Genomic DNA, 12,947 nt, shown 5'->3' on the forward strand with positions numbered 1-12,947 from the left:
AAGTTAATAGGAGTGCACGGCATTGCAACAGACACCGCTCAAGGTGTCTCAGAGATTCAGATCAAGCCTTGTTGTATTCCATTCACCTTCTGTCCAAAGACTGATGTAGTGATCAATCATCTTGTAGAACAGGTTGTCCTAAAAGCAGTAGTAAATCCATCCTGGTTCACTCCTATTGTACCCATCACAAAGCCAAATGTGCCTGTAAGAGGGAGCCAGAGACTCCCTGTTACTTTAAGGGTGGAACAGCTGCAGAGTGTCTTGGGTGAAGGGAGCTGCCCACCAGGGGCTGTGAAAGACTAGTCATGGGGAATTAATAGGCTACAAATGCCTCTTGCAGCACATGTGGCCATGCAATAGGACAATATGACAGGGCCTGTCTAAGCAACACCGTACCTATTGCAGTGCTAGTGGCACAGCAATAGTACAATAGATCAGAGCCCAGTTTAGGTAAGAAAGGAATAGCCACAGAAATTAGGTCTGCCAGTAAACCTAATGGAAAATACCTACAGCTGACCTAAGAAGGCACATGACCCAAAGAAGCAGGGCTTAGGAAATATATTAGCTCTGGGAGAGCCTGGGGATTAGTCTGGGGCTGTGGGCCATCAGGGAAGGAGCTCTATACTGAAAGGACTATGGTGGAGGGACTGACTGTGATCTGCCTGTTCTGGGGACTAAAATAAATTAACTGAAGGCTGGTAAAGATCTCAGTTTTGGTATGTAGCCAAGGTGAGAGCTGGAGTGACACAAGGGCTACACGGCCACCTGGAGGCATCACAGACCCTCCTGAGGCCCTAGACCTGCTACAGTGCCATTCAAGTATGTACTGACTACAAGTGTACAATAAATAAAGCACTGGAGAAACATTCATCTCGGATTACTGGTGTAAACCAGCTCCTTGACCCTCCCCTTGATCAGCTCCTTGATCAGTTTTCTTTCCTGATTGGTGCAGGGGGCTGGACCTGATGATCTTCCAAGGTACCTTCTGGCCTTACACTCTATGAATCTATCTCTGGGGGGGTGCGTGCATATGTCTGCGTCTGTCTGCGTGCGTGTGTCTGTGGGTGTGTGTCTGCGCGTGCACGTATGTGTCTGTCCCCTGCCTGCCCATCAGCAGCAAGCACATGGCATCATGTGGCCCTTGGAGCAGCGGGGTGCAGAGTCCAGCCTGCAACAGCAGCAGCCTCCACCCCATGCACAGATCTAGGGGGCATGTCCCCCCCAAACCTCTGCCAGGGTGCGTGTAGTGGCAGGAGCTGCCCCCTCTTCTCTATGCCCCCCAGATGAACTGTTCTCACAATTCCATCCCGCACTCCCTCCCTCACCACGGGGGCCTCAATCTGCACCCCCACTTCAAAAAAAAGAAAAAAATATAAAGGGGTACATGAACTGAAACTTTGAGGGAGAAGTACACTTATTAAAAAAGGTTGAAAACCCCTGCCCTAGATTTGAACAGGCAGAAACTGCAACCATTCCTAGGGTTGCTTAATTTCTACAATTCCTTTTTAAAAGACAAAACTACAGTTGCTGAGCCTTTGTATCATCTACTGGACAAGGATGCAACATGAAAATGGACTAAATGTCATGACAAGGCCTTCAATGATGTGAAGCAGTTTCATTCAACAGTCTGCTAGCCCATTAGGACATGAAGAAGACACTTTTACTTACCTGTGATGCTTTACCATATGGAGTTGGGGCTAGGGAATCAAACAAGTATTTATTTGGGTTTGGTTCAGATGCATTCAGTGGGTTCAGGTTTAGTTAGGGTTCAAGCCCCCCAAAGGAAAAATAAATAAACAAACCCCAGTGGTCTAGTTACCAGTTTGAACTGATTCAAATCAGATTTTTGTTCATGTATAACATAGAAGAAATTTGTCTGAGCAAACTAAAATGTCTTCTAATATCTGCTTTTGTCATATTGGACCTATGTGCTGATAGAACACATTTAAAGCTTGAAAATGTTCTATCTCCACTTGTGTTGCTGGAACTGCCATGACAAATTTTGCCAGTTGATATAGTTCAGCCATGGCATTTTTCTGAAGTTTCCAGTATTTTAATATATCTTCCTTCTTACTGAGACATAGCTCATCTAAACATAACTATCTTTCTGGGAGGTTTCTTTTGTTCAGATCTCTTTTTCTCTCTGGATATTTCACAAGCTTGAATAAGAGAGTTCAATTCATCATCTGGTCTTTCACTTTCAGACATGCATTTCTTAGATTCTATATAATTGACTTCAACTACTGAATGAAGCATTTCCCTTTCTGTCTATATATTGGTTAAATTAAGTGTTGCCTTAATTTTCCCTTCTTCTGACAAGGATTTGATATCTGGAATCAAGGCATATACATGACAGAAATATATCATTTCAAGCAGACTTTTTTTCTCACCTTTTCATGGAAGCCAGTAAGGACTGAGATATAGGGAATGAGACTTCTGCAGTTTCCAGTTGGCATTTTAACCAAGCACCACAAGTCACCCACTGTTAGTTGTTCATACTGAAGAATCTTTGCAATTACATTAACAGGCTTTATGCTTTCAATAGTATTCCATTTTGCTTCTGTCAGATGAAGCTCATGACTTGAGGTGACTGTGTCCTGACAGAAATCCCTTAGCTCAATTATGTCATAAGTTGAATGCCATCTGGTAAGACAATCTGTGACTGTGTGTTTTGACTTTAATTTCCTAATTATTACCAATATTGTTGGGCTTCTTAATATTTTACATACACATTGAGCTTTATGAATTATGTTAGAGATTATATTGTTCCTTCAGTGAATCTTTAACTGCATGCTGCTGCGTATAGGCAGAACAGTGAATTCCACTCAATGTTGCACCAATAGTCTCAGCAGATGTATTAAATCCATCTTCTTCAACCATCTGAACCCAGTTACTATAATCCCGCAGTTCCTGGCATTCCTTGCAACATGGTCAGCAACAACTGATGTACTTCCTCAGGGCATGGGTCTTCAGGGAGGCAAAGTCATCCTACTAAAACTCTCCCTCTAATGACCTGCTCTGGAATGTGGCTGTGTCTTTGTTGCATGGCAGCCTGTTGATGCTCCTCTTGGCGATTTCTTTGATGGTGCCAGCAGCAATACTGCTTACCACTTTATTGGGGCAAGCCAGGAGATGAAAGGTAAGGGTAACTAATACAATGTCACAGAGGTAACCGCATGTAACTCCATGTACAACTGCAGGTTAAAGCCCTGAAGAATCTCAGAAAATGAGAATTGGAAGGGAACTCAGGAGGTCATCAAAGCCAATCCCCTGCTCAAAGCAGGACCATCCCCAACTAGATCATCCCAGCCAAAGCTTTGTCTAGCCAGGTCTTACCCCAAGGATGGAGCTTCCACCACCTCTCTGGATAACCTGTTCTAGTATTTTACTACCCTCCTAGTGAGAAAATTCTTCCTAATATTTAACCTAAACTTCCCTTGCTGCAACTTGAGACCATTGCTCCTTGTTCTGTCATCTGCCACCACTAAGAACAGTCTAGCTCCATCCTCTTTCAAACCTTCCTTCAGGTAGTTGAAGGCTGCTATTAAATCCCCCCTCAGTCTTCTCTAGACTAAATAAATCCAGTTCCCTCAGCCTGTCCTCATAAGTCATGTTCCCTAGCCCCCTCACCATGTTTATTGCCCTCCACTGGACTCTCTCCAATTTGTCCGCATCCTTTCTGTAGTGGGGGTGGTGGAGGGCCCAAAACTGAATGCAGTACTCCACATGTGGCCTCACCAGTGCTGAATAGAGGGGAATAATCACTTCCCCTGACCTAGCAGCAACACATCTACCAATGCAGTCCAGTATGCCATTTGCCTTGGCAACAAGGACACACTACTAGCTCATTTTCAGCTTACTGTCCACTGTAACCCCCAGGTCCTTTTTCTGTAGATGTGCTGCTCAGCCAGTCAGCCTCCAGCCTGTACTGGTGCATGTGATTGTTCTGTCCTAAGTGCAGGACTTTGCACTTGTCATTGTTGAACCTCATGAGATTCCTTTTGGCCCAATCCTCCAATTTGTCAAGGTCACTCTGAATCCTAGCCCTACCATCCAGCCCTACCCTCTGAATTCAGCCCTAACCTCCAGCTACTACTACTGAGGAATCTAAGAACTACTGAGGCATCTATAGTTGAAGACCTGCTTGGATTGGCTTTCACACAGACCTGGTAATGAGTGCCAAGTAGAACAAGAAATCTAGTTCTTTATGAAACAGGCTACTTCACTTGTATGGACTTTCAAACCAAGTGATCCTGTTTGTGTCTGAAACCAGGCAACCAAACCACAGTAGATGCCTACAACTTTCCTTAAAGCTATAGGACTAGTGTCAGACAAGACCAAGACTCCAGATGGGAAGATACTTTGCAGATGATATGCCTACAAGATGAGAGACTGAGTCCCAGATCTACCAATCCAGGAGACATCATACTGCCAGTTCTTGAGTCCAACAGCTGTTTTGCCAGACACCTCAAATCCTCTACCTGCTGAAATGACTCATGAGGAGCTGAAAGAGCCTGCTGCCAATTCCAGTAAACTGACTCCTACCTCTGAATTGGGTTATCTGAGACAATTCACCATCCTTCCCAAGTACTTAAAGGATTACCTTATCTAGGTGGAGTGGTGTTCTGTACTGAGTATTACATATGTTAAGCAAGTCTATCAGTAGGTGGCACTATTTCACATGGTGTTTGCTGCCTGCTGCTTTGGTTGGAAGATTTAAATTAAGCCTTCTGTGAAAGTAATAAGAGATAGTTGCCCTGTTGCCTTCTGTCTGTCCCCACTGGGACAAAGAAACACTGCAGTAGGCTAAAGTGACCACCCCCAAGGATTGTGACCATAAAGAGGGAGGTCTCAGACTTCCCAGCACAGCATTCTAACCATCCTGCTGCAGGACATCCATTACCCTTGCCCATTCTTTGCTACTCCTTTTGAAGCTGGCCTCCTGAGCAGTCATGAAAGATGGGGATGGGGGCAGACTTGCAGGTATTTGAAGGGCTATATGTATGGTAGTAGGAGTCTTTGGATCCCAGGCTTTGGGGCAGTCCTAGTCCCCAGCAGTCAGAGCTGGCAGGATCAGCAGAAAGGCTGATCTCTGAAAATACTGGCAGAACTCTAACAAGAATTGTTAAGAAACTGGGATGTGGGCAGTCTTGCCTAGTGTTTAGACACCAGAAAAACAAGTGCAGTCTAGATTGGCATTCCAGAGAGCTGGAGGTACAGAGGAGTCTCGTATCAGAATTAGACTTGGGAGCTGTAGCCATAGCCAAAGCCAAAATAGGCCAGGGTCAGAAGCCGGAGCCAGAGACAGGGTAAGCTGATGGTTAACCAAAATCAGGAGCCAAAAGCCAGAGGCAAAGGTCAAACCAGAATCGAGAGCCAAGAACCAAAGTCAGGGAATGCCAAGGGTACTGGCAGATTCAGAAGCCTAAGTAGGATCCAGGAATCAGAACCAGAAAACCAACGAAGAAGATTGTGGGGATAAGGAGTTAACCCAGGGAAAACCTTGATCTTCCTTGGGAAAGCAGTGGGACAGCAGGGAAAAATTTGGGGCTCTGGGAATACCCCACAGATATTCCTGTCTTGGTGTCACAAACCTAAAATGCCACCACTGTCTTTCTCATGACAACTTCATGTTGTCCTCTTGAAATTCACTGAATTTCCCTTTGAACTGCTTTAAGGTGGTTACATGTATCAACACAGCATCTAAATAAGCTTTTGAATGGCCTTCACTTACTTCAAGAGTTAGTGAGTTGTAGACTCTTCAACTACCTTACAAAGACTTCCTTAAGGAAAACATGCTGCCCAGACGGCACCCCAAGTTCTGCTCAAAGCCAGTTCAGACTTATACCTAAATTAACTACTTACCTTATTTGTTTTCTTTCCTTGGCTACACTGAATGTTGAAAAGAAGAAAATTCACTCCCTGGATATATCCAGACATTTATTTTGTTACCTCTAACAGGACCAAGCCATTTCCATTATCTCCTTTGCTCCTTCTGGCCATTTTTAGCCTTTCAATAGGCTAAGAAACCTTGTTAAAGAGAACTTCTAAATGGACTAAGCAATGATTTCTGCCAACCATAGGTGCTAAGTAGGTGGTGGCTCAAGGGCCCTGACCCCCCCCCCCCGTCAGAAAGAGGCATAGGGTGACCACCCATCCCTAATTAAGTGCAGCAGTTCCAAAATGGGAACATCAAGTCCCATCCCAGGCTGCATGACTCCAGGATAGTATTTGTCCCAGATTCCCCATATCATGCAGGTATCTGCGTTTTCCGTTCACCATGGGTGATGGGTTTTCCCTGCAGGCTGGCAGAGTTCCAGCCTGGAAGGGGCTGCAGGGAGCAGGACACAGGGGGGTGCCACATGCATGTGTGCGTGCACACATATGCACATGGTCAGGAATTCAGCCTCAGGCAGTGGTTGAGAGCAGCTTCCTCAGCTGCCTGCAGTTAAGTTGGGGGAGGGGTGGTGGTGCAGATTCAGGCCTCCACAGTGAGGGAGGGAGTGGGGCAGAGGCTGGGCCTGGGGGTCTGCATGGGGTCCAGGATCAGGGCAGGGAGCAGCACAGAGCCATGCGTGATTCATCCAGGGGGCAGGGCATCTCACTGCTGCTGGGCACACTCCCAGGGAGAGGGGCATGGAGGGGCACATGCCCCCTCAGACTTGTGCACAGAGCAGGGATGGATGCAGCCATGAAGCTCCCTGCCCTGCTGGCCCTCCCCTGGGAGCCTGTGCCAGCCACACTGCCATGACAAAGGATCCTCTGCCTGCCCAGGAGCAGTAGGGGTGGTGGTATGGAGGTGTGCCCCCCACTGCTGCCGAATGGGCTGGGGGTGCCTCACCACGGTGGTGCAGCTAGTGCGGGACTCCTGGTGGGGAGGACAGCAGGGCAGCTTGCCCCAAGGCCACAGCAGGCAGCTTGCATTCACCCCTGCCCCCCCACAGACTTCACTCAGTTCTGTTCCAGTCATGACACTGGCAGGGGAGGCAGGGGACATCCTCTTAGGTCCCCCCCTGGCAAAAATAAAAGTTGGCACCTATGCTACCAGTAGACACCTGGCTGACATCCCTTTCCTTGTGAACACTTAAGTGCAGACCATCAGGGCAGAGAGTGCACTTATCAGATGCTTCAGAACTATTCCAATCCATGAAATCTGTAAGGCTGAATAGCCAGTAACTTTCCATATTTGCCAGCAGTACTTCAATCAGTGTTTGATGCAGTTGATGCTTCTCATCCCCTAGCCTTTTGAGGTAATATTTTCTGCCAGTAACCCGCAGTGGAAGCTGACACGTACTCAAGAGTCTGGTTTGTTTAACGTAGCAAAATGAGTCCACTTTGTGGCCTGTACTCTTTCCTTCTTTGCTAGGGCTTATTAATCATAACTGCGTCTTCTATTTTTATATCTTTACAGCACTTTTGCTTTTGCATAGGAGCAAGAGAAGGCACAGGGCACATACACAGCCTTCATATGTACTGCTACTCAAATATTTCAAGTTTCTTATGCATGAGGCACATGCGTATGTACAGTGGAATTCACATTGATTACAGTATCTTGAAGAATCATAGTCACTGTAGTGTAGGGTGAATAACCATTCTCTATCTGTAATCAAGCTGAAACTACTGGCAAAACTATGGTATTTACCCAGATCCAAGATGACTCTGAATTTATTTATAAAGTATCCATGTATAGAATCTAATTACTGGGAGGGGAGTGTCACCTGAAATTCATTCTCCCCCCCCCCTGCAGTGGGGCAATCGGCTGCAGAGGGTCAGGTGGTAGGTGAGTTAAATGGCCTGATATCTGCCCCCTGCTGCCAGCTTCCCCAGCCTCTGCCCCTAGGCCTGCCCCTCTACCACCACCTCTGCCCCCACTCTCCAGCCTATACCCCTCTGGCACATTTGCTCCAGCCCCAGCCCAACCATGCAGTAATGGCAGTGCCCAGGATGAGGCTGGAGCAACCATGTGTTCTGTGACCCAGGTTGGAGCAGGGCCAGAGCTGAGGCTAGAGCCAAAGGGTAAGCAGTGTTAGCACCAGCTGGGGGAGTGGCAGAGGAGACAGGAGTGGGGAAGAGGCGGGGAGGGGTGGGGGACAGTGGAGGCAGGGGGGTGGCAGCAGCTGTGGCTCTGACTCTGAACCTGACCCAACCTCAACCCTAGACCAGAGTCTGAGCTGCAGCAGCTACCTGATCCCCGACTTGTACTCAAATGCAAGTCAAGAGGCTCCCCCCATGTTAAAATGGGGATGAGGGGGAGACGGGACTCATCTTGGATTCAAGTAAATATGGCAAGATTTTCAGAAGCAAGAGAGAATGAAGATCCAGTTCAGAGAACCATAGAATCATAGAGAAGTAGGACTGGAAGGGACCTCAAGAGGTCATCTAATCCTTTTAAGATTAAATGGCCTCATATTGCTAGGGTTAATTCTGCACGTGACGTTGGTGTCTACCTGAAATAGCTTTCCGTTGGATCAGGTTGGGCACATCCAGCTGTGGGAGCTGAGAGTATCTGCTTACATCCACGGCTTCAGTCACTGCAGGCAGAGCCACTGCCTCAATTCTGACAGGCTAAAAACCAAAGCAAAAAGTACAGTAAGCACTATTTAAATTTGTCTCCTCCCCTGACTGTGTTTTCCTTCTTTGCCGTGGCTTATTAATCACAACTGCTGTTTTGTCTGTACTGCATTTAAACAACAAGGCCTAATCTGATACCCACTGGTTGAGTTACTAATAATGCTACAGCAGAGCTCTATATATGTAGATGAGAAAAATATGTCTGTCCTTTTATATTTTTTTATCATGAGTGTTCTCCTCAGAGCAGATATGGTGGTATCTGAGGGTTTGACTGTACATTACAGCTGTTTTGGTGTGCTTGGGAAAATTGCTGGTCTTGTGGGGATATGTATGGTGGTCTATAGGTTTTTTTGCATATGGCAGTTTGTAGGGTGCCATCCCAAATGTGGACCATGCTATGTACAAAGTTGATGGTAGAGTAGAAGTATTCTAGAAAAAATTTGATCAAGGAGTGAGAGTTGTTAAACCTGTGGTTAAAGTCAATAAGTGAGACCAGGTGCTCAGTTCAAATGATGAAAAGATCATTTATGTAATGCAGGTGTAGTGCAGGTTTAATGCTGCAGTTTTTTAGAAATGCTTTTTCTTTTGGCCCATAGCTGTGCCCATGGTTTGGAGAAAGTGTTGATTGTTGAAAGTAAAGTTGTGGATGAGGATGATTTTTTTCAACATGCTGTTGCATATCTGTTATATGCTCCATGTTCTTGTAGGTATTTCAAGCAGGCAGCTGTGTTTTCATGGTGTTGGATGTTAGTATACAGGCTGGTGATAGGTGATACCCATGGTTGCAAATATGGCCTGCTCAGGAGTGGTTGATGCTCTGGATTCTGTTGAGGAAGTCTTGTGGTGTCTTGTAGAAAACTTGTTCTTTTCATGACAAGTGGTTTCTGGGTAGTTTCTATGAATCCTGATAGCTCTTCTGTGAAGGTATCATAGTTGAATATGATAGGTGTGCCAGGGTTACCTTGTTTTCGGATTTTTGGGAGCATATAAAAAGTTCCTGGGATAGGAGAGTTAAGGATAAGTGGAAATAGTTTTTTCTGAAGCTAGGATGGGAAGGATATAATGTTTTCCAGTCCCAGAGCAAATGCTGGTATGGGGTCCTCCCTAAGTTCTTTAATACTACATATACCCCTGGTGGTCACCTATGACCCTACTCTGGAACCAATTAGAAGAATCATCAAACAGCTACAACCTGTACTTAACAAAGATCAGACCTTGAGAGAAATATTCCCAGTGCCTCTTGCTCCTGGCTTTCAAAAAACCTCTGAACTTTGCCCAAATTGTCACCTGAAGCAAACTGCCTACTGCTCAACAGACATTAATAATAGGTGGTTAATCTGTCAACACATCCCCACTGCTACTACAATTACAGCTTCCCACAACAAGCCTATTGGAATCTACAGAACCCAAAATGTGATATATCTGATCCAATGTACCAAATGCCTTCCCGGTAACTATGTGACTGAAACTAAATAGCTACTCATGAAACAAAATGAACTCTTACAAAAAACAAATATAAAGGATGGAGATACACATATGCCAGTAGGAACACACTTTTCACAGAACAACCACTTGCTTTCTGACCTCACTATCCTCATGCTCAAGGGAAATTTACCAAACGCCTTTAAAAGGTGAATTCAGGAATATTCATAAGATGGCTAGACACTAGGAACCAAGGACTGAACATTGATACTGATTTTATGACACACTTGATTCCTGAAATTCTTTCTATACCTGACAGGTCGTCTTCTTCTCCTCATGTCTCTACACCACATTTGACCATGTTGTTACACATGCTTGTGCATGTCATTTCATAGACATTGGACATTAGGGGCTGGAAGGGACCTCAAGAGATCATTAGGTCCAGCCCCACCGCCATAGACAGAAAAGTACATGACACTCTAGAGGGGGTAATAGATATCAAACAGGCTTTGTGTATTTGTGTATGTGTATAGACTTTATTGAAATTCTTGTAGTTTACTGTGTACATGCACCTTCAAGCAGTGGGCATTGCAGCAGGTGTTGCATAGTCTGAGGCTCTTTGCCTCAGTCACAGGTAGTGAACCAGTGGTATAGCCCCACTTCTTCATTAGTTCCTTGAAACATCCAAGTCTGGTACGTAGGTGGGTGAAACATTGCTATTTTTGCCATAGTTCATCAGCCCCTGGTAATAAGGACTGAGCTGCTGGAATGTACATTTTTTCACTGTCAAGTATTTTCTTCAGTCTCTTGTTTCACACCTGTAGTCGTGTCTCCTTGGGTATGGCATCAAGAGATTGGGTACTGGTAAGTAAGCTCCTGTATGACTTCAGACATGTGTGTGCTGCAGGATGGTTCTATACAACAGGTAATAATGATCCTCATCCCTCATCTTGATCACCCAGAAATCAAGCTTCTTTTCTTCTACTAATTATTTATCTGCTACCCCTGAGAATTTCTCCCCCTCATATTTCACAGCTGTACCTACTGTTCTTAAAAATTGTTGTGCTTGCTTTCCTCTTCAGACTTGAAGAATATTTTGCATTCAAAAGCTTGTCTGACTTTATCTTGACAATACAGTTGGTCCAATAAAAGATGCATGACCCAAAGTATCCTTACCTCTGGAATATTTATTTGACTGTTTTTATTTTTGCCATGTAGGACTGAGTCAAAAAACTTACGGAATATTAAATATATCGTGTCAACACAATTACCTTTATCAACCAAATTTTTACTTTTGCAAGAGATGATATCAAATGTATTTTATAATACCTCTTTTCCATACATCAGGTTTAATTATTTCCATAAAATTAGGTTTAATTATTAGTTATCAGAGTGGTCTGGGTGGCTTGCTAAGACGGACACAGCAAACTACATGAATTTCAATAAAGTCTATACACATACACAAATACACAAAGCATGTTTGATATATATTACCCCCTCTAGAGTGCCATTGTAAATAAGGAACACTCTTTCATTTTGTCAGTCTCTACAAAGGCAGTGTGGTACAGAGCTCTCTCCCATACCTCTTTGATTCTAGGGAGGCAGGGAAAACTGTTCCATCCCTGACCACATGCAAGTGCGATTTCCGAATGGCAAGGTCCATGGCTCTTTTCTTGCCCACATGCCAAAGCAATGTCAGGGTCACAAGATGACTTCTTCTCTTCCTGCTCAGAGATTAGCTGTTTTCCGGGAGGACAGGAAAGACTTTTCCACCCATGGCCACATGCCAAACGGATACCAGGATGGCAAGGGATGAAGTTGTTCTTCTCACATAATGATAAGGAGTCACCAGTATCTGTGTTCATCAATAATTGTTGTTCCTTTGCTGGAACAAGTCTTGATAAGGCAGGGTTTGATTCAGGTGCTGGTATAGGGAAGTACATTCCAACCTGTGGTTTTTGGTAGGGAATGAATCCTGTAAAACAAAACAAAAAAAATTAAGATGTATATATGGGTAAATGTGAACAAATCAGAGGAATGAAAAGGCATTCATGTCAAGGGAGGAAAGGTTTGACATGCAGACCTCTGTGTACTAGAGAGAAGAAGCAGTCCCATTGTCAACTGGCTAATAGAGTCAAGTACAAGTATTATTATACCCAGCTAAGAAAGAGCTGTCTCACTTGCTGAGCAACACTAAGAAGCCCTAGAGTCCAAAGTACTGCTTCATGGATATATGACCATACAAACATAAAAAGTGCCATACTGAGACAGACCAGTGGTCTATCTAGCCCAGTAACCTGTCTCCTACCATGGCAGAAGTGGATGCTAGAGAGAGAACATTGAACCAGATAGAACAAGTGATCTATGACCTCTTAACTACCCTCTCAGGAATCCAGCATTATTGATTTAGAGTTGCCAACAGCTATTTAATAATTCTCACTGCCTGTGACAGAGGTGGCAGCAGCTCTTTGGGCCTCTATGTGGCTCAGCCTGGGCATAATGCAGGTGGGAGCTCAGCCTTGGATCAAGCAGGGGAGCAGGGAAAGCCATGCTGGGCACTGGAGGCAGATGCAGTCCCAGACTTCCTGGGCTGAGCCAAACAGAGCCCCCAGGAGTTGACGCTGCCTCTCCCAGTGTCCTGCCATTGGGCGCTTGCCCAGGACAGAGGTGGGTGGAACAGGGAAAGCTGTATCAGGCAATGGGGCAGATGCAGTCTCAGCCTGCCTGCTGTACCGGGTGGGAGCCCTAGTGTGGGCTTTTAAGGGCACCTGAATCCTGGGAAGGCAGCGAGGCATCCCACCACTGCAGGACTGCATTGCTGGGCCACCAAACCTGTCCCGAGGGAGAGGCGCAGGGAAGCCACCAGCAGCTGCAACACCAGCTGCCACTTCTTTCTTCCTGGTGGTGCCCGCAGAAGCGCACAGCCCCGTGAGTTGGGCTCCTGTTGGTACAGC

General features: G+C 45.5%; 1 protein-coding gene across 3 annotated transcripts in view; it reads right to left on the reverse strand.

Annotated features, from left to right (window-relative positions):
• CIMIP2A (ciliary microtubule inner protein 2A) overlaps positions 1 to 12,947 on the reverse strand; it is a 68,487-nt gene that overhangs the window by 24,858 nt on the left and 30,682 nt on the right. For all 3 annotated transcript variants that reach the window (XR_009456128.1, XM_014607957.3, XM_059716133.1), the window contains exons 4-5: positions 11,577 to 11,968; positions 8,448 to 8,565 (exon numbers count right to left, since the gene is read on the reverse strand). Coding sequence is in view for 2 of the 3 variants with exons in the window: in XM_014607957.3 (XP_014463443.1) it covers positions 8,448 to 8,565; positions 11,577 to 11,968 (510 nt within the window). In the remaining variant the exon portion in view is untranslated. The remainder of the gene's footprint in view (positions 1 to 8,447; positions 8,566 to 11,576; positions 11,969 to 12,947) is intronic.

The sequence above is a fragment of the Alligator mississippiensis genome, chromosome 12 (genome assembly GCF_030867095.1).
Source record: "Alligator mississippiensis isolate rAllMis1 chromosome 12, rAllMis1, whole genome shotgun sequence".
NCBI lineage: Eukaryota > Metazoa > Chordata > Crocodylia > Alligatoridae > Alligator > Alligator mississippiensis.